The following is a 25972-nucleotide window of genomic DNA, read 5'->3' as shown; positions in this document are numbered from 1 at the left end:
CTTCCAAATGGGCAAGGACCCCAAACGTACTTCCAAAGTTGTGGCAAAATGGCTTAAGGACAACAAAGTCAAGGTATTGGAGTGGCCATCACAAAGCCCTGACCTCAATCCCATAGAACATTTGTGGGCAGAACTGTTAAAGCGTGTGCGAGCAAGGAGGCCTAGAAACCTGATTCAGTTACACCAGCGCTATCAGGAGGAATGGGCCAAAATTCACCCAACTTATTGTGGAAAGCTTGTGGAAGGCTACCCTGAAACGTTTGACCCAAGTTAAACAATTTAAAGGCAATGCTACCATATACTAATTGAGTGTATGTAAACTTCTGACCCACTGGGAATGTGATGAAAGAAATAAAAGTGGTGATCCTAACAGACCTAAGACAGGGAATTTTTACTAGGATTAAATGTCAGGAATTGTGAAAAACTGAGTTCAAATGTATTTGGCTAAGGTGTATATAAACGTACGACTTCAACTGTACATATAAGGTAGCCTAAAAGGGTAAAATGATTCCCCAAAAATGCTGTGCAATCAAATATGCAGCTTTCCAAACCTAGACAAAAATCCATTTGTGCATTTATTTTATATTTATCTTCCATTGAGAATTTGAATAAACTTTTCTCAATAACAAGATTATGAAGTCTCAACTAAGGTTGAACTCATTCAAAAAATATCAAAAATTCATAAAAGCTGGCCTTACAGGGTCCTATAACGCCCCAAAATTACTGTACACTCAAACAGGTCGATTTTCTAAACTTGACAAAAACCCATTTCAATATTTGTTTAAAAATGTTGCTTAAGTTGGTCTCACTGAAACAAACAAGTAATTAATATGTTATTACTGTAATTACCATTTTACCATGTACTTGCGAATTCCTAGTAATTTAAATAAAAGTAATTACTAGAAAGTACCTAGTAATGTCTACAACAGTCAAATAAAATGCTACCAACTTTGTTAAGTGAACCTTTAGTCGGGTGAGCTTATTAAATTACTACATAAGTCTGATCTTAAAGTTTAATTGTGAAATGTAACTGTACTCTACATTACTGCTGAATTATCAGTAAAAATATTCACACCATAAACACTTATGTCAATCGATTTTGTGCGGCATTCCCTCTGTCATCTCTTGTTTTGACTATGATGTCACTATCTAGTATGCACAAAACTCTTCTTGGTTACGCTCTTCGTGGTTAAGGTACTTGATTACTCGTGGTGGGAGGGGCAGTTTGTTGATGCACCTCAGTCTGTGGATTCCAACCTGCTGCCGGATCTTCAGCCTACACAGCTGCATCAGTGGACGCGGTGGCGCTGGAAGACAATGGCAACAGATACGATAATATGTGACGCTTGTACATTATTTAAACAGTATACATATAACATCTGCACAAGTCCCTCAAAATAAGTTCCTGTTTGGGCATTGGTGTGTGTGGCTGTGTGTGCACGCGTGCATGACATCCCCCTCATCACAGAAGTAACCCCAGCAGCTGCTAGACATTAGCTCTGGGATCCAGGTCATGGCACCACTGTAACAGGCTGGTATTGAACCCTGGTTATCACCCATGCATACAGTACCGCTACACCAAAATGCTACTTTCTGTTGTGTAATAAACTCTTAGAACAAAGGGTTATTCGGCTGTAGGGGAACCCTTAAGGGTTCTTTGGCTGTAGCAGAACCCTTAGAATAACCCTTTTTGATTCCATGTAGAACCCTTTTTGATACATTTGAAGTCGGAAGTCTACAGACACCTTAGCCAAACACATTTAAAATCAGTTTTTCACAATTCCTGACATTTAATCCTAGTAAAAATTCCCTGTCTTAGGTCAGTTAGGATCACCACTTATTTTAAGAATGTGAAATATCAGAATAATAGTAGAGTGATTTTATTTCAGCTTTTATTTCTTTCATCACATTCCCAGTGGGTCAGAAGTTTACTTTCACTCAATTAGTATTTTTAGCATTGCCTTTAAATTGTACACCTCCAATTGAATCAAATGATGTCAATTAGCCTATCGGAAGCTTCTAAAGACATGACATCATTTTCTGGAATTTTCCAAGCTGTTTAAAGGCACAGTCAACTTAGCGTATGTAAACCTCTGACCCACTGGAATTGTGATACAGTGAATTATAAGTGAAATAATCTGTCTGTAAACAATTGTTGGAAAAATTACTTGTATCATGCACAAAGTAGATGTCCTAACCAACTTGCCAAAACTATAGTTTGTTAACAAGAAATTTGTGGAGGGATTGAAAAACGAGTTTTAATGACTCCAACCTAAGTGTATGTAAACTTCCGACTTCAACTGTATAACCATTTTAAGTTCCATGTAAAACCCGCTGTAGAAAGGGTTCTACATGGAACCCAAAAGGATTCTACCTGGAACCAAAAATGGTTGTTCTAAGGGTTCTCCTACAGCCGAAGAATCCTTAAAGGTTCTAGATAGCACTTTTCTAAGAGTGAGTGTTTGTGTGTGTGTGTGTGTGTGTGTGTGTGTGTGTGTGTGTGTGTGTGTGTGTGTGTGTGTGTGTGTGTGTGTGTGTACAGTATGGGTATGTGTGTCTGTGCTTGTTTGCAAGTCTGGGGACACTCACTTGCTTTCTCCTTGATGGCTTCCCAGTCCTCAAAGCTATCTAGGTGTTCAGTAAGTCTGGAGCAGAGTTTCACATGGCCAACATAATCCAGGAGTACGTCTATGATGGGTCCTACCCAGCGGTTTATTGCCTGTGTTGAGATTATCTCACAGAACTATTGATGGAAACACAAAAAGCAATGGTAGGCTATGGTATATTGTATTTTTAAGTCCCCGCAAGAAAGTGTTCCAAATACCTGTGCTAACATGACAGCATGACAGTTACATAGGAGATTACAGTTTAGGTAAACATTATTACATAGTACTTACAGCTGGCTGTAGTATAATTAGAACTACTATGTAGTATAATAACTATACCAGCCTATTTAACTCCCATGTACATTTATAATTTATAACACTTTTTGTAGTGGGATCTCAATACTGTATATAGGATTCACCATTATATTTACAGTGCATCTGAATACATTACACATGCACACACTAAATATTTCACTCTTGTTTTGTTTACCTGAACAGCTTTCCCAGTATTCCTGCGTGTATCGTTATTGTAGCGCAAGTCATCCCTCTCAGAGGTCTCTTGAATGGGTGGATGTGGACCACTGCCGTAAGTGCAACTAAAACAGGAGTGGGCATCACAGCCATTGTCCATCAAATACTTCAGCATTAACAGGTACTTCATACTGAACATGACAGTGGCCGGGAATGAGGTGGGGTGAGTGGGGACGTAGGCGTTAACGTTGGCCCCGTGCTCCACCAGCAAAGTGACCAATTCGATACTACCCTGCCGAACGGCCACAAGTAGTGTGTTGAATGTGTCTAGGTTGGGGTTGGCACCGGCTTCTAGAAGCATGGTGGTCGCTTCCACGTTGCCGTTGGCGACGGCAAAGTATAGAGTTGTGCTGCGATGATCCTCATACATCTTGGAGCGGTCCTCTGACAGCATGGCATTGACATCGTAGCCGGCCTCGATTAGGACCTCCAGGATTTCATCCCTGTTGCACTCGGCGGCAAGATGGAGGGGACTGATGCCACTGCGATTCACTCTGGACTTGCTGGTGGCTTTGATCAGCAACGACACGATACTGAAATAGAAAACCACACAGGGGAAATTAGAGGGTGCCCAGAGTTGAGGATCAAGGGGTAGGGTTGCAAAATTCCCCCAAAACGTCCACTTTTTTCAGAAATCCCAGTTGGAGTATTCCCAGATGGAGAATTCCATCCCTGGTTTTTACCATCCTGATTGCGGAATCCTCCAACCGGAATTGTGTGCTCTACGAACTGAATGATTACTGTAGCATTATCATTGGTTGAGAATCCCTTTCTAACTTCTGTTTCTTCCAGTTGATGTGCGGACTCCTGGAGGAATGTGCAAGTGAGAGGGAAGTCGGTAGAGTCGGAAACATAAACTAGGGGGTAGGGTAGTGTAAAGGATAGAGGCAAGGGGGAGAGCACAATCATTATTTAAAAAAATATATATAACATGTGGCTGCAAGCAGCAATGAACAGGGTTCACTGGATCACAGAAAGGTCAAAAGATCAGTTGAATAAGAAAGCAAGCACTCTATCATGTAGAAATGATCTTCCTTTATGTGGAATCAATGAAAGCATTACCATGTTTATCTCGCAATACCACAAGGATGACGCAAGTTAAGTTTAGTCTAGTGCTGTAGGTTGGTTATATTTCTGAAATTCATTAGAGGCTACTTCACTGAATCTATAGGTACAATACTCTCATATTAGAATGTAGCAACAATTTTTTCTCAAACCATTAAAGACTGATGTAATGAGTCTAAATACAAAATCTGGAGTGAATCTGAAGTATGGTTCATGAGAAAAAGATGATTGCAGATGATTTTCAGCATTAGTGTTACATATGCAAATTAGTTTTTTTTTTTTTTTTGAGATATCAAAAAGTCTGGTTAATCTTAGGTCTGTCCGTGATAGCGATGACACGTTTCAAGTTTCAAGCTGCTTTAAAGGGATAGTTCAAGTTTACAAAATTACATATTGGTTTCCTTATCTTGTAAGCAGTCTATGGACAAGGTATGAAAGGTATTCGCATTTGTGGCAAAAATCCAAATTGAAATCATGGGACCGATATTAAAATTTTTTTGTGCATCATGTACAAATCATCTGAAAGTATCGAAAAATGTATTACAATGCTTAACAAAGTCACTTATAGATGATTTGGGTGAGCTGTCACTTTAAGTACCTTAAAATGGTAAAAAAAAGAAACAAAAATATTTTCTTAGCAAATAGCAATTTCTCAAGCAAGAATTTTGCTAGTACTGTCTGTGTGGGGATGGGGAAACTGAAAAGTAGCTGTTATTGGCATAGAGATTTGGAACTATTTTATTAACTAATTTACCACCTGGAGATGTCACCAGGCATGCCAAAACTCCATTCTACCAAAACAGGCTGAAAACAGGCTGAAATTGTTAATAAGTATTCCTTTTAAAATAATGACGTAATGGTGGAAGACTGTATATAAGCAATTTGCTCATCTTGTTCAAGCCCATGATTACATACAGGGCCTTCGGAAAGTATTCAGACCATTTGACTTTTTACACGTTGTTACGTTACAGTCTTATTCTAAAATTGATTAAATAAATCCTCAGCAATCTACACACAATACTGCATAAATGACAAAGCAAAAACTGTTTTTTAGAAACTTTTTCACATTGATTAAAAATAAAGAACAGAAATACCTTATTTACATAAGTATTCAGCCCATTTCATATGAGACTCGAAATTTAGCTCAGGTGCTTCCTGTTTCCATTGATCATCCTTGAGATGTTTCTACAACTTGATTGGAGTCCACCTGTGGTAAACTCGATTGATTGGACGTGATTTGCAAAGGCACACACCTGTCTATACAAAGTCCCACAGTTGACAGTGAATGTCAGAGCAAAAACCAAGACATGAGGTCGAAGGAATTGTCTGTAGAGCTCCGAGACTGGATTGCGTCGAGGCACAGATCTGGGCAAGGGTACCAAAAAGTGTCCCCAAAAACACAGTGGCCTCCATCATTCTTAAATGGAAGACGTTTGAAACCACCAAGACTCTTAATAGAGTTGGCCGCCTGGCCAAACTGAGCAATCGGGGGAGAAGGGCCTTGGTTAGGGAGGTGACCAGGAACCCGATGGTCAGTCTGACAGAGATCTAGAGTTCTTCTGTGGAGATGGGAGAACCTTCCAGAAGGACAACCATCTCTGCAGCACTCCACCATTCAGGCCTTTATGGTAGAGTGGCCAGACGGAAGCCTTTCCTCACTAAAAAGCACGACAGCCAGCTTGGAGTTTGCCAAAAGGCACCTAAAGACTCTCAGACCATGACAAACAAGATTCTCTGGTCTGATAAAACCAAGAATGAACTCTTTGGCCTCAAGGCCAAGCGTCACTTCTGGAGGAAACATTGCACCATGCCTATGGTGAAGCATGGTGGTGGGAGCATCAAGCTGTGGGGATGTTTTTCAGTGGCAGGGACTGGGCGACTAGTCAGGATCGATGCAAAGATGAACGGAGCAAAGTACAGAGAGATCCTTGATGAAAACCTGCTCCAGAGCGCTCAGGACCTCAGACTGGGGCAAAGGTTCACCTTCCAACAGGACAACGACCCTAAGCACACAGCAAAGACAACACAGGAGTGGCTTCGGGACAAGTCTCTGAATGTCCTTGAGTTGCCCAGCTAGAGACCGGACTTGAACATGACCGAACGTCTCTGGAGAGACCTGAAAATAGCTGTGCAACAATGCTCCCCATCCAACCTGACAGAGCTTGAGAGGATCTGCAGAGAAGAATGGGAGAAACTTCCCAAATACAGGAGTGCCAACCTTGGAACGTTATACCCAAGAAGACTTGAGGCTGTAATCGCTGTCGAAGGTGCTTCAACAAAGTATTGAGTAAAGGGTCTGAATACTTTTCGTAAACGTGATAGCAGTTTTTTATAGTTAATAACAAAAAAAAAAAATTAAATAATAAAAAATTATCCTGTTTTTCCTTTGTCATTATGGGGTATTGTGTGTAGATTGATGAGGGGAAAAAAACAATTTAATCAATTTTAGAATAAGGCTGTAACCTAACAAAATGTGGAAAATGTCAAGGGGTCTGAATACTTTCCGAAGGCACTGTAGATGACCATGACATGAGCTCCCACGAATGGAGTCAATAAATCATCAGTATCACCACAAGGGCAACTGCAACATTACCAGCTATTAAGACTATTTATATTATATATCTTAAATTATTTGATCATTAGCTCTTGCTGAAGCAAGCACACTGTTTTTAGTGTTTTAGTATTATATAAAACTAGAAAAGTACATTTCCTGAAGAAAATATGGTGTGCTTGCTAGCTTGTTTTACAGTATTTATGGCTTTGAAAATTTTTGAAAATGTTAATGTTATTTTAATGTTTATAGCTTAAACGGTTAAAGAGCAGTCACATTTAAAATGTCTACCAGTGTGCTCTTATTTTTTACATTGAATCAATACATTTTTTGCTAATAATGCTAATTACCACTGTTTATAGTTTATAAAGGTGTTGTCGAATTTGAAGTTAGGATAGCCTGAACATGTGAAAGTTGGTTTGGTGTCACTAGCTTGAACGGTTCAAGAGTTAACGTCGGTGAGTTATTTTATGCTAATCTATGCAAATATATACAGTACCAGTCATTAATTTACTTCTGCCCAATGCATTCGACAAACATTTAGCATTTTCATTAATTTTTGCACTTGAAGTCTATTCAAAAGAAAGAATGGACACCAGCAGTGGAATCACACCGATGGACCGAGGTTACCTGAACGTATCCTCCTGAACTTGAATTGCGTCATCAGTAACCAATCAGAATGGTTATCTGTGGCAAGTTCACATAATGTAGAATGATTCATTATATTTCTATAGACAAGATGGCATCTTGCATAGCAACAAACTCAAGTTGTTTGCACTTTTAAAACATTATATTTTGCTAAATATATGGAATGTAACGTCTTTCCATATTGCTGGTTTGGAAGTTATAATCCACGTGTCAGCGGAAAAATTTGTCCACTTTAGTGAGGCAAAGGTTTGATGGTAAATTGTTCCCTACAAGCCCCTGATCAAATTTATATCTGATACCCTCTCCAAGAAATGTGCTTTCTATGTTTTCCACACCTTTATATATCTTGTTGTAGGGAGTCTATGCAATAGAATGTTCACAGGCTGATAAAGGAATGTTAAAGGAATTATTAATAAAGGGTAAAGGATTAATTATCATTGTGCACATTCTACCTAAAGTATTATTGAAAGAGTTGTGTCAATGTTAGACCAATCCAATTAAAACCATATTGGAAAATGTGTACAATAGCAAGGCATCAATGTTTAGGCTTTTCCTAGCTTCATGTAAAGTTTGGTGCACTCATTATGATCTGATTACACCAATTATGTAATCAGTTATGGCCATGCAAAATCAATGCAGTTCCTCCCCATTGAAATTAATGGTGGCCATCTTGAAAATAGGCTGCTGGGACTGATCTTGTTCTGTGTGAAATTGTGTGTAGTTATCATCAGGTTACCCTGTGATGATAGAGCACATCCCAATGCTGTCCATTTTGGCTCGATATACCCCAAAATGCATACATGTATGACCTTTGACCCCCATGAAAGATTGCATGTTGAGGTAGCCATTCATGGCCCAAAACATTTTTGGGACCAGATGGTGAATCGATTTATCAGCTTTGGAGCTGTTTTCCAACATCCAACTCACTTTGTGTGAGCAGGTCTCCTCTGATACTGTAAACTGGCAGCTTGCTATAATGCTAAAAGCTTAGATAATTCTGTTGTCATACCACACACATTGAACACATGGGGATGAACATCATGGATATCATGCCACTCAATGGATTGAGTGTGAATGATTACATTTACTGACATTAATGACAAAAAAAACACATTAAAAAGCTAACACAAAGTAAACCTCCATAAACAAAGCAATGGTTACAGAAAACATGAAAATATTAATATACAACAATACTACAGAGGACCAAAAAACATTCCAGAGATAACGTTTTAATAACTCATAAATAAATATTCTATTGAGCAAAGCTTGAGTTAAAGTCCCATGTTAAAGGAGCGCTTATCTACCACAACTTCATTGGCAACTCCAGTCAGACATAGGCACTTACTTCACTGACTTGTCATAATTGTAGAAGTCATAGGTCAGCAGGGTTTTTCTGGAAACAATACAACAATGTATGATAATAATATATATTATAATAATAATAATAAAATGTAGGCCAGGGGTAAGCAACATAATTATAATAATCTGGCTATCCCTGGTGTAGGCTATTTGTAAAATGGAAATTGAGAATAAACATATAGTGCCTTCAGAAAGTATTCATACCCCTTGACTTATTCCTTTGTCGTTACACCCTGAATTCAAAATGGATTAAATCATTTTTTTTTCTCTCATCCAGCTACACACAATACCCCATAATGACAAAGTGAAAACATGTTTGTGGAAATGTTGCAAATGTATTGAAAATAAAGTGCAGAAATATCTAATTTACTTAAGTATTCACACACGTTGCTATGACACTCCAAATTGAGCTCAGGGTCATCCAATTTCCTTTGATCATGCTTGAGATTTCACCACAACTTGATAGGAGTCCACCTGTGGTCAATTCAATTGTTTGGATATGATTTAGAAAGAAAAGAAACAGTCCAAGAAACTGTCCGTAGATCTCCGAGATATAATTGTGATGAAGCATATGAAGGGTAAAGGGTATATGAAGGGTGAAGGGTATAAAACAATTTCTAGTGTTGAAAGTTTCCATGAGCACAGTGGTCTAGGCCAGACTCTGCCTAGACCTGGCCGTCCGACCAAACTGAGCAGCTGGGCTAGAAGGACCTTGGTCAAGGAGAACTACAGAGTTCCTTGGCTGAGATAGGAGAACCTGTAGAAGGACAACAGTCTCTACAGCACATCCCCAATCTTTGCTTTATGGGAGAGTGGCCAGATGGAAGCCACTCCTGAGAAAAAGGCACATGACAGCAAGCCTGGAGTTTGCAAAAAGGCACGTGAAAGACAGAGAGCATAAGGCAAAAATGTAACTCTTTGGCCTGAAATGCTAAGCGCTATGTCTTGTGAAAACCAGGCACAGCTAATCACCTGTCTAACACCATCCCTACTGTGAAGCATGGTGGTGTCAGCATCATGCTATGGGGAAGTTTTCAGTGGCAGGGACTGGGAGACTGAGGATAGAGGGAACAATGAATGGAGCCAAAATACAGGAAAATCCTTGATGAGAACCTGTTTCAGTGAAAATTACCTTCGACTGGGTCAAAGATTTACATTCCAACAGGACAATGACCCCAAGCATACTGCCAAAGAAATGCTGGAATGGCTTCAGAACAAGAATGTGAAAGTCCTTGAGTGTCCCAACCAAATCCCAGACTTGAATCCCATTGAAAATCTATGAAAAGACTTGAAGATTGCTGTTTGTAATGTCCCGCTGTTTAGATTGCTTATGTTTATAAGAACTGAGGTCGGGGGCATTCATATACTTTAGTTTAACTTTACTCAGAAGTATGCTGGCATTACATGGTTCACATGGCATATCCCTCCCGCCGTCTGGCTACTGTAAAACATGGAACTGGAATCCCACGGTACGAATACACAGACTGGATTATGGCATAATGTTCACTACGTTACATCCCTCCCTTATTTTAAAATAAAAATAAACTTAGGTTATCACTACTGGTCAGTATATATTTCACTTGGGATACAACATTAAGGTTAACTATTTCACAGTCTTTGAACTCAATGAATTACATCTCTTCAATTAGATATCTTGGAGGTCTTCTATTGGTTCTCTTAGAGTTTTGAGGGTTTGGATCAGGATCCGGGTCTCGATCTGGTTGTTCAGTGACATGTGGACAAGTGTTCAGGTCATCCTATTCTTCCGACAGCTCGGGGTCAAAGTCAACAGGCATTGACGGTGGGAGCTCTTTGAAGAAGGATGAGTTTCTGGTTTCCAGACATCCAGAGCGTGTCACCGTTATCATCGATCCTTTGATTATCATGACTTTGTAAGGTTTAGGATTGTAGGGAGTCGTGAGTTTTCCTTTGACATGCTGACAGCAGAGTACCGTGTCTCCTGGTTTGAGTGTCGAGTGTCCAAACATCAGCTCTGCTGGGGTTTGTTGAGTAGTTCCGTGAGGGGTTGCGCAGTAGTTTCTCAGAAAACTGTCGTGATTTTGTTTCCAAGGTTTTCCTACAGAGTTTGTGACTGTGACAGATTTCTTGAGTGTTCTCATTAGGCGTTCTGCTTCGGCATTAGCTCTCAGCCAGTAAGGTGTTATCTTTCTATGTTAAATCCAAGGTAGTGGCTGAAATCTGTGAAGGACTGTCCATTGAAGGGAGGTCCATTGTCCGTTTTTACAATCTCAGGTACTCCAAAGGAGGAGAAAACTTTGTCAATGTTTCGACATAGACAGTGGTTCCATATAATTTCCTGCAGTGGCAGCTTGACATTGAATGCAGTGCTGAATTGCTTTTTCCACCATGTCATCCATGCCTGAAAACCAAACCTTCTCTCTCAGTAGCTGTTTTGTTTTCACAATACCTAGATGTCCTGTGTGAGCTAGGTTGATTGCTTTGTTATGGAGAAAGCCTGGAAGAATGAGCCGTGTTCCTCCCAGAATGATGTTTTCTTGTGCATTGACTGTTAGTTCATGTCTCATGCTAAAGAGTGCTTTTAATGTTTGGAAATCAACATCTTGTGTGTCATGTAGTGAATCTTGCCAGGTGCCTGTGGACAATAGGCACATCACCTTTTGTAGAGCTGAGTCTTTGTTTCTTATTGCACCTCTTTTAGAATCAGCTTTGGGAACTGTGTTGTCAATGATAAAGTTCACATATTAGTCTGCCATGCAAGAGGTTCTTTGTGGTGTTCCCCCTGAGATGGGATGTATTGACATGTATTCAGCAGGGTTATCTTTACCGGCTTTGTACTTCACAGTGTAGCTGTAGGGTTGTAGTCTCAGTCTCCATCACTCAAGTCATGCTGGGGGTGTGGCTTTTGGGTTGTTGAAGATAAGCTCTACTCTGTGATGACCGTGAAGTGAGCTCCGTAGAGATACAAGTGAAAGTGTTCACATGCCCAGATGATCTCCAGAGCTTCTCTCTCGGTTTGTGAGTAGCGCTGTTCAATCTCTGAAAGAGCTCCGCTGGCATATGTGATGATCTGGACGTCTTTGTCACTTGTAGGGTTGTGCTGACTTAGTATGGCACCTAAATCAACTTGGCTGGCATCAACTAACAGTGTCGACCTCTTGGCTGGGTCAAAGTAGGATGTCGTCGTGTGCTGCATCAGACGTGTTCTTCATTTTTCCATCGCTTTGGTCTCCAAGACCAGGTGTGACCTTTTCTTGTGAGCTCACAAAGAGGCTGTGCGGTTGTTGCGACGTCTGGGATGAACCGTGAGCAGTATTGTATCATACCCAGTAGACTGCAAACTTCCGGGACATTTTGAGGTTCTGGCAGATTCTGTATGGCTTTGATTTTCTTTGGATCCGCTGAAATGCCCTTCTCAGAGAAAACATAGCCGTAAAACTGAAGTGTTGTTTTGCTGTATTCACATTTTTCTTTGTTCAGCGTGAGATTTTTCTCTCTCAATCTCTGAAACAAAGCTTTGAGACTTGTGTTGTGTTCATCTTGAGGTCTACCTTAGACTAGGGTGTCATCGCTCATGTTTCTCACGTTGGGAATGCCTTGCAGCACTTGCTGTATTGCATTTTGAAACACCTTGGCAGCTGAATTTATGCCAAAGTTTAGTCTGGTGTATCTCCAGAGGCCAGTATGTGTAGTGACGGTTGTGATATATCTTGAGTCTAGATGTAACTCAAGCTGGTGGTATCCAGCATTAAGATCTAGCTTGGAGAACACCACTGCTCCATTCAGATCATGGATGAGATCATCAACCGTTGGTGTGATTTGTCATTCACGTTGTATTGCTGTGTTCAGAAGGCGCATGACGACACAGACTCAAACTTTACCAGGGGTCTTGGGTTTTGGTCTGGGATACCCATGGCTTTGGCTCGCTGTTTTTTTTCAATGATGTCTTGGCTTTGTAGTGTGTCAAGCTCCTGTTGAACTTTTTCTCTCATGTGGAAAGGAATCCTCCTGTGTGGTTGTACTGCTGTTTGAACTATGTCATCAATGTGCAGCTTCACTTGAAGGTCTTTGAGTTATCCAATGCCTTGGAAGAGGTCCTGGTATTCGTTTGTAAACTGGCTTATGAACCATCCGCTGGTTCACTTGGCGTGCACAGAGAGTTTATTATTTTCAGAAGTCCAAGGTCTGTTGCTGTCTGACAGCGAAGTAGTGAACCAGAGTCACCTTTGACTACATAGAAAGTGGTATCCACCATCTTAGTCTTGGAGCGGACTGGTGCTGTGAATTTTCCTCTCAGTGGAAGTGGTTCGGAGCCATAAGCAAATATGTTTGCTTTAGCCTGTTTTAATTCACAGCTGGGCTTTAACTTGTCATATGTGACATCAAATGTTAACGCTTGCTCCCGAATCAACAATAACATCCACAGTTGTGTTCATAATGGTAACTTGGATGTGTGGTGTACACACAACATAAACATAATCATCATCAGAGCTTGGTGAGGTGTCTTGTTTTTGTGTCTTTTTGTCATCTTGTGACTGCACTTTATGCACTTTGTGTTTCGGAAGCTGTTGGGTTAGTTTTTCAGCAACTGGAGGAGTGGACTCGGTGGTCTGTGATCTACAGCATTTATTTAAGTGATTTAACTTTCCACATCCATTCCACACTTTCCACACTTTCCTTTTTTCCCCACTTGCTGGGCAATTTGTTTGTCCTCCATTGTTGTGGGAATTTTTCTCCACAGTTATTGCGTTTTCTGTTTTGACTTTTGTCGCTTTCATTTTTGTAGCCCTGGCTTTTGTTATATTTTTTATTTTGTACAGCGCACACTGAAAGTTATTTTTGTGATTTTGAATGAGCATTCTCCATGCCTGCAGCTTGTTTATCCGACATCTCTTGTGCGTTGCCTGTATCAAGTGGTTGTTGGAGAACCATTGAACCATCTTTTAGCCCCATCCGGTGGATGCTAATTGCTTCAATCTTGTGTGGTAAGCATCCAAGGTTTCATTTTAATTTGTCTTGCTTGTCTGAAAACGTAGGTTTCATAAATATGCATTGAGCTTGGCTACAGCTGTAACATAGTCATCAGCTGCTCCAGTATCTTGCAGTTTGTCAAGTATATCGTACACATCCGACCCTGCATAGTGTAACAGTAATGCCATTTTCTGTGTGTTATCCGCAATGTCTAATGCAACTAGAAAATTCTTGAATCTGTTGATCCATTTTTTTCCACCTCGAGCCGATTGAGTTGGGCTCTAGCTATCGTGGTATTGTACCGTAATGTACGATGTTAGCTGATTATGATGTTAGCTAGGCTGTTGATGCTATCTGTGTTTACTCACATAGGTACGTAGTTTGTCTTGTATATTGCATTCTTCTCTTGTGCGTTTCACGCTGTTTAGATTACTTATGTTTATAAGAACTGAGGTCGGGGCATTAGTATACTTTAGTTTAACTTTGCTCACTAGTATGCTGACATCACATGGCTCACATGGCATATCACTCCCACTGTCTGGCTACTGTAAAACATGGAACTGGAATCCCACAGTACGAATACACATGCTGGATTATGGCATAATGTTCACTACATTACACTGTTCATCTCCTCTCCCCATGTAATTTAACAGCTTGAGAAAATCTGCAAGGGGGAAAATCCCCAAATCCAGATGTACAAAACTGATACCCACATACCCAAGATGACTCAAAGCTGTAATCTCTGCCAAAGGTTTTTCTACATAGTATTGACTCAGAGGTGTGAATAGTTAAGTAAATGAGATATTTCTGTATTTCATTTTCAATAAATATGACAAATTCTAAAAACATGGTTTCGCTTTGTTGTTATGGGGTTTTTGTGTAGATGGGTGAGAGAAAAAAAATGATTTAATCAATTTTGAATTCAGGCTTTAACACACAATGTGGAATAAGACAAAGGGTATGAATACTTTCTGAAGGCACTGTGCCTCTCATATAATGAGACATACATCATCAAAAATCATCTATAAGTAACTTTATTGAGCTGATTTGGACTTGAAGTGCGAAAAATGCTAATCGGTAGCATTGCCTTGGATTTGTGCCACAGCATTTGGAAACAGTGGCCAGGTAAACAAAGCATGGATTGCTGTCATACCTTGTCCACAGACTGCTCTCAGGGTAAAGAAAGCAATATGTAATTTTGTAATTTGGGCGAACTATCCCTTTAAGTGTACTGTGCGGGGATGTCTGTGCGGGGATGTCTTCCCATATTTCAAGGTTATTTAAGCCAATTGCGCCTACCCATCAGTTCCTCGTTGGGCAGCGATATGTAGTGGCAGAAGTCCTTTCTTGCCCGCTTTGTTGGCATCAGCATTCTGAGAAAGAAGAAGCTTCACAATGTCTTCATGGCCATTCTTAGCCGCCTCATACAGAGCTGTGGCCCCATCACTGGCCTCGCTGTTGATATCAGCACCTACAACATATATTCAGTGTAACATACAGCAAGAAACGTCAACCAAAGATCCATGGTTAGAGCTCCATAACAGCTCTATGTGGTCTGTGGACTGTCTCAATTCGGTGTAATGTCATTTGGCCTACAGAATTCACCCGCTTTTCGAGGGGAAAATCGTACCGTGTTTAATGAGAAATCGAAGTGTTTCCACGCATCCACTCTGGGCTGCAGTAAACAGGGGCGTGATACCGTACATGTTGGTTGGGCTGAGCTTAGCCCCGGCCTGGACCAACATCTCACATATCTCCACACTGTTGCGGCTCACAGCCTCCTGGAGAGCCGTCCAGCCCTGGATGCAGTGTTTGTTCACCACAGCACCGTGATTCAGAAGCATGGCCACAATCTCAGCATTCTCCCTTTCACAAGCTGTGGAATACGGTCAAAGATTGACAGACAGGGGAGAAATGGAAGATTTCCCAGCCTTTGTTAGTCATGGTAGGCAGTGTTTCCTAAACAAGGGTTTGAGGTTATTCCCAGGGTACAGTTTGCAGGTACTGGGAGAGCGAATCTGTAATGGCAGATTTTAGGTGTAGTTGTATTGGTCTTCCAATCACCTCTCCTTTCTCCGGAAGTGTGCACTTGTTCACTAGTACTCCCCACAAATGTAAAAGCATTTGATCGGTGTAGGCATGGTCTGGAGAGATTTTCCACCACCATGTTTCTTATACCAGTGATTTTCTTTCAAATCTGCAGCCCAGCCAACCCAAAGGCAAGTTTTATAGCCAGTTTTCTCACAGTGTTGCTGCCCAACAAGTTATTTTACTATCAGTCAAGTAGTCTATGACTTACTACACTTAGAATAAAAGGATAATGACAAAGAGGTTGGAAGATATAGGTCTTAGTAGGTCTCTAAGGCAAATGTGTTACCTTTGTAGAGGGGGGTCTCTCTCTCCTTGGTGGCGAGTTCTGGGTCTGCCCCTTTCTCCAGAAGCGCCTTTACACAGGCCACCCTTTCCCTGCCCACCGCCAAGATAAGAGCAGTCTGGCCTTTCAGGTCGCATTTGTTAATCATTCCAGGTTGAGCTTGAAAAGTGGAAAGAAGAACACAGGAGACAAACATGAGATTAGGTTTTTACTTTATTTTATACCGTTTTTTAAAGTCAGCTATTTAGCTGGCATTTACATGGAAAACTGTAAAATACTTGGTAATTAAATGTTAACCCTAAAAGCGCCCACAGGGGTAAATTTAGAATAACATAATTTCGAAACCCTTTTTTTAATGCTTCTGAATGTTTTTTTTACTTTGTCAACCAACTACTTACAGACAAAAACATATAATTTATCATGATTTCTGTGTTAATATGGAGGAATTAAAAATTATATTTATTTTGTATACCAGTGAGGGGTCGCACGTTGCGTAGTGGTTAAAGCATTGGGCCAGTAACCGAAAGGTTGCTAGTTCAGTATTATTAATAGTGCATGGCTAAGCTGAAAATGTGGGCTCAATAGTAAACTTTGTGGTAAAAGCACAACATTTGGCACAGTTGTAGATGTATGTACCCTGAAAATGTATATCTATTTACTTGTATTACAAAAGGTTAATACATGAAAAGTGTTAATGCTTGACAGACAGTGTTTCTTTGCAATGACTACCAATTTGGGGTCAAAAATTACCCACGTTGGTGCTTTTAAGCAAAACAATATGTTAGCGCTTTTCGGGTTAAAATGGGTGTACTATTTGGTATGGACTACTATGGCGTTCAATTGAAGAAGAAAAAATTGACGTGAGCCCAGAAAATGTCCATTGTTAAACCAAAAAGGACAACAACAATAATCCAATTAATGACTTTGCATCACTATGTACATCTATGGCGTTTTGAATTGCACTTACCCCCAAGAAGAACCCTGACACACTGGTCTTGGCCATAATATGCAGCCTCGTGCAACGGGATCCATCCATACTTGTCAGGCCGCAGTATGTTATTCCCGGTGTCTTTAGCCATAGCTCGTAACGTAGTCACATCACCATTCAGGATGGCTTTCACAATAGTGTCCTCTTCCCTAATAGGCAAACATACCCACCATCACCCACTTACCCTTTTACACCTAGTCCACATACAATGCCTTCAGAAAGTATTCATACCCCTTGACTTATTCCACATTTGGTTGTGTTACAGTCTGAATTCAAAATGGATTCACTTTTTTTACCCATCTACACAATACCCCATAATGACAAAGTGAAAACATGTTTTTAGACATTTTCGTTAATTTATAAAAAATGAAATACAGAAATCTAATTTAAATAAGTATTCACACCCCTGAGTCAAAACATGCTAGAATCACCTTTGGCAGCGTTTAAAGCTGTGCATTTTTCTAGATAAGTCTCTAAGAGCTTTGCACACCTGGATTGTAAAATATTATTATTATTATTTTAAAAAACTCAAGCTCTGTCAAGTTGGTTGTTGATCATTGCTAGACAGCACTGGAGGCTGCTGAGGGGAGAACAGCTAATAATAATGGTTGGAATGGAGTAAATGGAATGGCATCAAACACTTGGAAACCATGTGTTTGATATATTTGATATCATTCCACTGATTCCGCTCCAGTCATTACCACGAGCCCGTTCCCAATTAAGGTGCCACCAACCTCCTGTACTCCAGTGTATATTTGGCCTTGTGTTTTAGGTTATTGTCCTGCTGAAAGGTGAATTTGTCTCCCAGTGTCTGTTGGAAAGCAGACAACCAGGTTTTCCTCTAGGATTTTGCCTGAGCTTAGCTCTATTACGTTTCTTTTTATCCTAAAAAACTCCCTAGTCCTTGCCGATGACAAGCATACCCATGGTACATGATGCGGCCACCACCATGCTTGAAAATTTGAAGAGTGGTACTCAGTGATGTGTTGTTTTGGATTTGCCCCCAAAAAAAGCGGTTTGTATTCAACACATCAAATTCACATTTTTTGCAGTTTTACTTTAGGGCCTTTTGCAAACAGGATGCATGTTTTGGAATATTTTTGATTCTGTAGAAGCTTCCTTCTTTTCACTCTATCATTTAGGTTAGTATTGTGTATTAACTGAGTATGGATCAACAACATTGTAGTTTTCTCCTATCACAGCCATTAAACTGTAAATGTTTTAAAGTCACCAATCCCTGGTTTACATCCTCTCTGGCAACTGAGTTAGGAAGGACCCTTGTATCTTTGTAGTAACTGAGTGTATTGATACACCATGAAAATTGTAATTAATAACTTCACCATGCTAAAAGAGATACTCAATGTCTTTGTTTTATACCCGTCTACCAATAGGTGCCCTTTGTGAGGCATTGGAAAAGCTCCCTGGTCTTAGTGGTTGAATCTGTGTTTGAAATTCACTGCTCGACTGAGGGACCTTACAGATACTGTAATTGTATATGTTGGGTACAGAGATGAGGTAGTCCTAAAAAAACAATGTTAAACACTATTATTGCACACAGAGTGAGTCCTTGCAATGTATTACTTGTTAAGCACCGAGTCCATGCAACTTAGTATGCGACTTGTTAAAACCCTTTTGGGGCTAATGGGCAGTATTGAGAATTTTGTAAAAAATATGTGCCCATTTTTAACTGCCACCTACACCAACTCAGAAGCTAGGATATGCATATTATTACCAGATTTGGATAGAAAACACTCTGTTTGAACTGTTTGAATGGTGTCTGTAAGTATAACAAAACTCATATGGCAGGCAAAAACCTGAGAAAACCTGAGAGAAAAAAAGAATTTTGTGGCTGTACTATTTTTTTTAATCATTGTTTAATAGATACCACAGTGAGAAAGGATTCATTTCGCAACTCCTACGGCTTCCACTAGATGTCAGCGATCTTTATAAAGTTGTTTGAAGCGTCTATGATCAACAGAGACCGGATGACAAGGAAGGGAAGTTGACCTCCCTGGGATGTCGTCACTTCATTATTGGCTGCACCTGCGCAATCATGTGATGCGATACATTTTTCAAATACGTTTTTCAAGACACAGGAGAGGTCGGGTTGAAACATTACTGATGTTTCACGTTAAAAATGGCTCTAAAGATTGATGCTAAACAACGTTTGACATGTTTGAACGAACGTAAATAGATTTTTTTTTTTTACTTTTCGCCGTGACTTCCCCCCCCCCGCGCTACTTTTTAGTAGCCTACCGAAGCGCTAACAACTTGGAGTTATTTGGACATCAATTATGAACTTTGTTGAAAGAAACCACATTTGTTGTGGACATGGGATTCCTGGAAGTGCCAATGGATGAAGATAATCAAAGGTAAGGGATTATTGACAATAGTAATTTTGATATTACATGGTTACAAGATGGTGCTAACCTGTATAGCCTAGCCTATTGTTCTTAGCACAGCACCCGGTTTATTGCAAATTGTGATTTCCCAGTAAAGTTATTTTGAAATCTGGCAATGCAGTAGCATTTACGAAATGTTAAACTATGAATATTTGAATGACAATATTATAATTTACCAATGTTTTCGAATAGTAATTTTGTAATTTGTAACGTTGTTCACCGGAAGCATTTCAGAGAAGAAAAAAATCTGAATTTCACCGCTACTGTAAAATGCTGTTTTTGGATATAAATATGAACTTGATGGAACAAAAAATGCATGTATTGTATAACATAATGTCCTAGGAGTGTCATCTGATGGAGATTGTCAAAGGTTAGTGCATAATTTTAGCTGGTTTCTGCTTTTGGTGACGCCTGACCTTGAATTGAAAATGGATGTTTGTACTTTTGTGGCTATGTACTGTCCTAACATAATCTAACTTTATGCTTTTGCCGTAAAGCCTCTTTGAAAATAGTTGATTGTTTGAGAAATTGAAATTATTAGATTTTTGATGTTTTGAATTTCCAGCCTTGCTAGCAATCCCGTCTCAGGGTTCATTGCTAACCTGTAGCCCCAACAGGTTATTAATCACATTTTTTATAACTTATTTTTATTTGCCATAACAAAATGGTTGAATACTTATTGACTCAAAACATTTCAGCTTTTCATTTTTTATTAATTAGTAAACATTTCTAAAATCATAATCCCACATTGACATAATGGGGTGTAGGCCAGTTACACAAAATCTCAATGTAATACATTTTAAATGTATTGGTTAATTTAAAGGAAAATTCCACTACTTTTCAACCTCATATTGATTATCTCCAGCACCATAGTGTCTATATAAAGTATGTGAAAATAGTGTTGTAGTTTAAATAATAAGATAGAAAATAGTGCCTTTTAAAAAAATATATTATTATCATCATCGTTATTATTTTGAACCCACCTCCCCCATATGTGGGAGGTGGGTTCAAAATAATAACGATGATGATAATAATACTTTTTTTTAACCCCCCAAAGCATAATGTTTCCACCTCCATGTTTGACGGTGGGGATGGTGTTCTTGGGGTCATAGGCAGCATTCCTCCTCCTTCAAACACGGCGAGTTAAGTTGATGCCAAAGAGCTCCATTTGGTCTCATCTGACCACAACACTTTCACCCAGTTGTCCTCTGAATCATTCAGATGTTCATTGGCAAACTTCAGACGGGCATGTATATGTGCTTTCTTGAGCAGAGGGAACTTGTGGACGCTGCAGGATTTCAGTCCTTCACGGCGTAGTGTGTTACCAATTGTTTTCTTGGTGACTATGGTCCAAGCTGCCTTGAGATCATTGACAAGATCCTCCCGTGTAGTTCTGGGCTGATTCCTCACCGTTCGCATGATCATTGCAACTCCACGAGTTGAGATCTTGCATGGAGCCCCAGGCCGAGGGAGATTGACAGTTCTTTTGTGTTTCTTCCATTTGCGAATAATCACACCAACTGTTGTCACCTTCTCACCAAGCTGCTTGGCGATGGTCTTGTAGCCCATTCCAGCCTTGTGTAGGTCTACAATCTTGTCCCTGACATCCTTGGAGAGCTCTTTGGTCTTTGCCATGGTGGAAAGTTTGGAATCTGATTTGATTGATTGCTTCTGTGTCTTTTATACAGGTAACAAACTGAGATTAGGAGCACTCCCTTTAAGAGTGTGCTCCTAATCTCAGCTCGTTACCTGTATAAAAGACACCTGGGAGCCAGAAATCTTTCTGATTGAGAGGGGGTCAAATACTTATTTCCCTCATTAAAAAGCAAATCAATTTATAACATTTTTGACATGCGTTTTTCTGGATTTTTTTGTTGTTATTCTGTCTCTCACTGTTCAAATTAATCTACCATTAAAATTATAGGGATGAAATACTTTTTTCCCTCACTATATATATATATATATTTATTTTTTGGTCTTTATTATTCCAAATATTTAAAGTATACATTTGTTTTGCAAGGAGACATTTTTTTTTACTACATTTTTTGGGGTATTTCTTTCCTTGTCTTCCTTCCAATAACTAACATGTCAGAGCCTGCAGGATGCTCTTTTAATGAAGTTAGATCAAAGCTAAATCAATGTCATGATCACATAATGATTCATTAGTGTCCTGCATAACATAACCGAATATAATAGCATAGTATAACATTACTGTTAAAAGCACCGCCTAATTTCTTATGACATTTATGATGATAGTTTGAATGTTCTCATTTCTCTCTCAGTGCGCACCACCAGGCCTGCTCTAAAAATCACTCACGATGCAACACTACATAATTCAAGAAAATATTAATTAATATTCCCATGAAACTGATTGAGATCAAAAGGTTTAGCAGGCATGTGATGACTGTGAAGAATTATCATTCACGATTGAGAGTTACTAAAGGGAGAGCAGCAGCTAAGGAAATAATGCGTTCGTAAAGTAGGCCTCCAGGGGAGGAACTGGTGGTTTGTTCACACAGCCTTAGCCTTTTAACTACAGAATGTAGAAATGCGTCCAGAGTGTGAATTATACCATGAAATCTGAGGGAGCCTCTATATTGGGCCTTATCGTAAAGCCGTAATTTAAGGGTAAAATGTATTACATTTGGGGCATGAACACAACCAGTCATGATGTTTTCATCTGATTGTTAAACTAATCACTTAAAAAAGTAGGATACCTGCGGCATCAAAATAATTCCAGCATCCAAACTGTGCATGCTCTATTTGATGAATGTAACAGATGTCTCTTTCCAAACACCATAAGTGTAATGACATTCAGCGATTGTCATATGGCCTACTACAGAGGTGTGTATTCATGGATGCCAAGGCAAGCCATGCTCCCCCAAAATGTGAACAATAAAAATAAACTATCATATCATGTTTCATCATTTTCCTTCAATTCGCAAGTAAGTGGCTGAAAGCATCCGAGCGAGCGAAACAGCGCCCCTCTCTCAGTATGTGCAGCCCATGTATCTGATGCCATTTGGCCAAAAAGAGTATGACGTGAGATTGATGCATCTTGCTGTCGGCACGGGTCTCTGTCAAATTCTGTATATTTAGAGACCCCCTAAAGTTGGACATTTGTTGCCTTTAGAGGAGCCATTTTCTCAATCTCTCCCGTAATTCGCACTTGGAATGCGTCATTTTAACATATGTAGACACTGATATGGTGCCTGAGATGAGGTTAAAAGTAGTGGAATTTCCCTTCAACAGATCTTTCCCAGCAGGTTTGTATCCTATAAAGTGGGAAAATAATGTAAAACGTACAACAAATGTCATCACATATTATACAAACATCATTACCTATCCTAAAGTGTTCATGTCTTGGTGTGAAAGCAATATTTGTTGTATTTTGTGAAAGGACACACTTACTCCTTTGCCTCTGGCACGTACTAAATGGAGCCATTGCCTGTGATATGCCAGCATGCGCTTTCCACCAAGTGAGTCACTGCAACGTCGTCATATTTCCTCCTCCTGCTAGATGTGAGATACAGTGCCTATTATAAGTACTCACCCGACTTGAATTTATTAATATTTTAATGAAACAATATATACTAATATATCTTGATTTGATAAGTATGCAATACATGATAGAAACACCCTTCACAGTGATTACAACTGTGAGTCTTTTTTGGTAAGTCTCTAAGAGCTTTGCATACCTGGATTGTGCAATATTTCAAAAGGGTCTGGCTCCAGCAGTTACCTTCTCACGCCACAGATGCTGTGAGACATGCGAGGTCAGGCAGGATGTTGAATGGTGCCAGAGAGTATGGTGTGTTACCACAACCAACAGCACGCGTAGTGAAATTACATTCATGATTTGAAGCTAGGTACTAGCTAGTGTGTACTAGCTAGCTAGCCCAGTTAGTGTGTAATAGCTAGCTAGCATATACTAGCTAGTTAGCTAGCTAGTGTGTACTAGCTAGCTCCACAAGAAACAGTAAGCAACAGTATTGTAACGACCCTGGGTTTATAAGCGTGGATGTTGACTCTGCCGCATGAGCATGCTTTTGCGGCACAGTCGATAGCGCGCTGGACTTCGGGCTAGAAGGTCGAGGGATTGAGACCTGCTCCCTGCTGTTTCATTACATTATTAAAACCTACGCTAACCAGAAACCATGGATAGATGGCGGAATTCAATCAAAACTGAATGCGCAAACCACCGCATTTAACAATGGAACGGTGACTGGGAATATGGCAGAATACAAACATTGTAGTTAATCCCTCCGCAAACAAGCAAAATGTCCGTATAGAGAAAAAGTGGAGTCGCAATTCAACGGCTCAGACACGAGACGTATGTGGCAGGGTCTACAGACAATCATAGACCACTAAAGGAAAACCCGCCACGTCACGGACTCCGACGTCTTTCTTCCAGACAAACTAAACACCTTCTTTGCCCGTTTTGAGGATAATACAGTGCCACTGACACGGCCCGCTACCAAGGACTGTGGTCTCTCCTTCTCTGTGGCCGACGTGAGTAAGACATTTAAACATGTTAACCCTCGCAAGACTGCCGGCCCAGACGGCATCCCTAGCCGCGTACTCAGAGCATGCGCAGACCAGCTGGCTGCTGTGTTTACGGACATATTCAATCTCTCACTATCCCAGTCTGCTGTCCCCACAGCCTTCAAGATGGCCACCATTGTTCCTGTACCCAAGAAAGGAAAGGTAACTGAACTAAATTACTATCGCCCCGTAGCACTCACTTCTGTCATCGTGAAGTGCTTTGAGAGACTAGTCAAGGATCATATCGCCTCCACCTTACCTGTCACCCTAGACCCACTTCAATTTGCTTACCGCCCCAATGGGTCCACAGACGATGCAATCACCATCACACTGCACTGCCCTATCCCATCTCGACAAGAGGAATACCTACAGTTGAAGTCGGAAGTTTACATACACCTTTGCCAAAAACATTTAAACTCAGTTTTCACAATTCCTGACATTTAATCCTTGCAAAAATTCCTTGTCTTACGCCAGTTAGGATCAACACTTTATTTTAAGAATGTGAAATGTCAGAATAATAGTAGGGAGAATGATTTATTCCAGCTTTTATTTCTTTCATCACATTCCCAGTGGGTCAGAAGTTTACATGCACTCAATTAGTATTTGGTAGCATTGCCTTTAAATTGTTTAACTTGGGTCAAACATTTCGGGTAGCCTTCCACAAGCTTCCCACAATAAGTTGGGTGAATTTTGGCCCATTCCTCCTGACAGAGCTGGTGTAACTGAGTCCGGTTTGTTGGCCTCCTTGCTCGCACACACTTTTTACAGTTCTGCCCACAAATTTTCTATAATATTGAGGTCAGGGCTTTGTGATGGCCAATCCAATACCTTGACTTTGTTGTCCTTAAGCCATTTTGCCACAACTTTTGAAGTATGCTTGGGGTCATTGTCCATTTGGAATACCCATTTGCGACCAAGCTTTAACTTCCTGACTGATGTCTTGAGATGTTGCTTCAATATATCCACATAATTTTCCTCCCTCATGAGGCCATCTATTTTGTGAAGTGCACCACTCCTGCAGCAAAGCACCCCCACAACTTGATGCTGCCACCCCCGTGCTTCACGGTTGGGATGGTGTTTTTTGGCTTGCAAGCCTCGCCCTTTTTCCTCCAAACATAACGATGGTCATTATGGCCAAACAGTTCTATTTTTGTTTCATCAGACCAGAGGAAATTTCTCCAAAAAGTACGATCTTTGTCCCCATGAGCAGTTGCAAACCGTAGTCTGGCTTTTTTATGGCGGTTTTGGAGCAGTGGCTTCTTCCTTGCTGAGCGGCCTTTCAGGTTATGCCGATATAGGACTTGTTTTACTGTGGATATAGATACTTTTGTACCGGTTTCCTCCAGCATCTTCACAAGGTCCTTAGCTGTTGTTCTGGGATTGATTTGTACTTTTCGCACCAAAGTACCTTCATCTCTAGGAGACAGAACGCGTCTCCTTCCTGAATGGAATGACGGCTGCGTGGTCCCATGGTCTTTATACTTGCATACTATTGTTTGTACAGATGACCGTGGTACCTTCAGGCGTTTGGAAATTGCTCCCAAGGATGAACCAGACTTGTATAGGGTCTACCATTTTTTTTTCTGAGGTCTTGGCTGATTTCTTTAGATTTTCCCATGATGTCAAGCAAAGAGGCACTGAGTTTGAAGGTAGGCCTAGAAATAAATCCACAGGTACACCTCCAATTGACTCAAATGATGTCAATTAGCCTATCAGACGCTTCTAAAGCCATGACATCATTTTATGGAATTTTCCAAGTTGTCAACTTAGTGGCACAGTCAATTTAGTGTATGTAAACTTCTGATCCACTGGAGTTGTGATGCATTGAATTACAAGTGAAATAATCTGTCTGTAAACAATTTTTGGAAAAAATACTTGTGTCATGCACAAAGTAGATGTCCTAATCGACTTTACAAAACTATAGTTTGTTAACAAGAAATTTGTGGAGTGGTT

The 25972-nt window shown here is 40.2% G+C and overlaps 1 protein-coding gene across 5 annotated transcripts in view; it reads right to left on the bottom strand.

Moving 5' to 3' along the window:
* Window positions 1-327: 327 nt before the first annotated feature.
* Window positions 328-25972, bottom strand: part of LOC106571696 (ankyrin repeat and SOCS box protein 2) — a 40997-nt gene continuing 15352 nt past the window's right edge. For 2 of the 5 annotated variants that reach the window (XM_014145071.2, XM_014145072.2), the window contains exons 3-10: window positions 17052-17221; window positions 16088-16243; window positions 15341-15586; window positions 15010-15181; window positions 8747-8794; window positions 3097-3670; window positions 2590-2743; window positions 329-1307 (exon numbers count right to left, since the gene is read on the bottom strand). In XM_014145071.2, coding sequence (XP_014000546.1) covers window positions 1150-1307; window positions 2590-2743; window positions 3097-3670; window positions 8747-8794; window positions 15010-15181; window positions 15341-15586; window positions 16088-16243; window positions 17052-17221 — 1678 coding nt within the window. In that variant the 3' untranslated portion in view covers window positions 329-1149. Of the gene's footprint in view, window positions 1308-2589; window positions 2744-3096; window positions 3671-8746; window positions 8795-15009; window positions 15182-15340; window positions 15587-16087; window positions 16244-17051; window positions 17222-22885; window positions 23956-25972 lie in introns of those variants that run through there. The other 3 variants (XM_014145073.2, XM_014145069.2, XM_014145070.2) reach the window with 3 other exon arrangements.

The sequence above is a fragment of the Salmo salar genome, chromosome ssa15 (assembly GCF_905237065.1).
Source record: "Salmo salar chromosome ssa15, Ssal_v3.1, whole genome shotgun sequence".
Taxonomy (NCBI): domain Eukaryota; kingdom Metazoa; phylum Chordata; class Actinopteri; order Salmoniformes; family Salmonidae; genus Salmo; species Salmo salar.
Note: the sequence above shows the minus strand (reverse complement) of the source record. Positions and strands in the feature narration are given on the sequence as shown.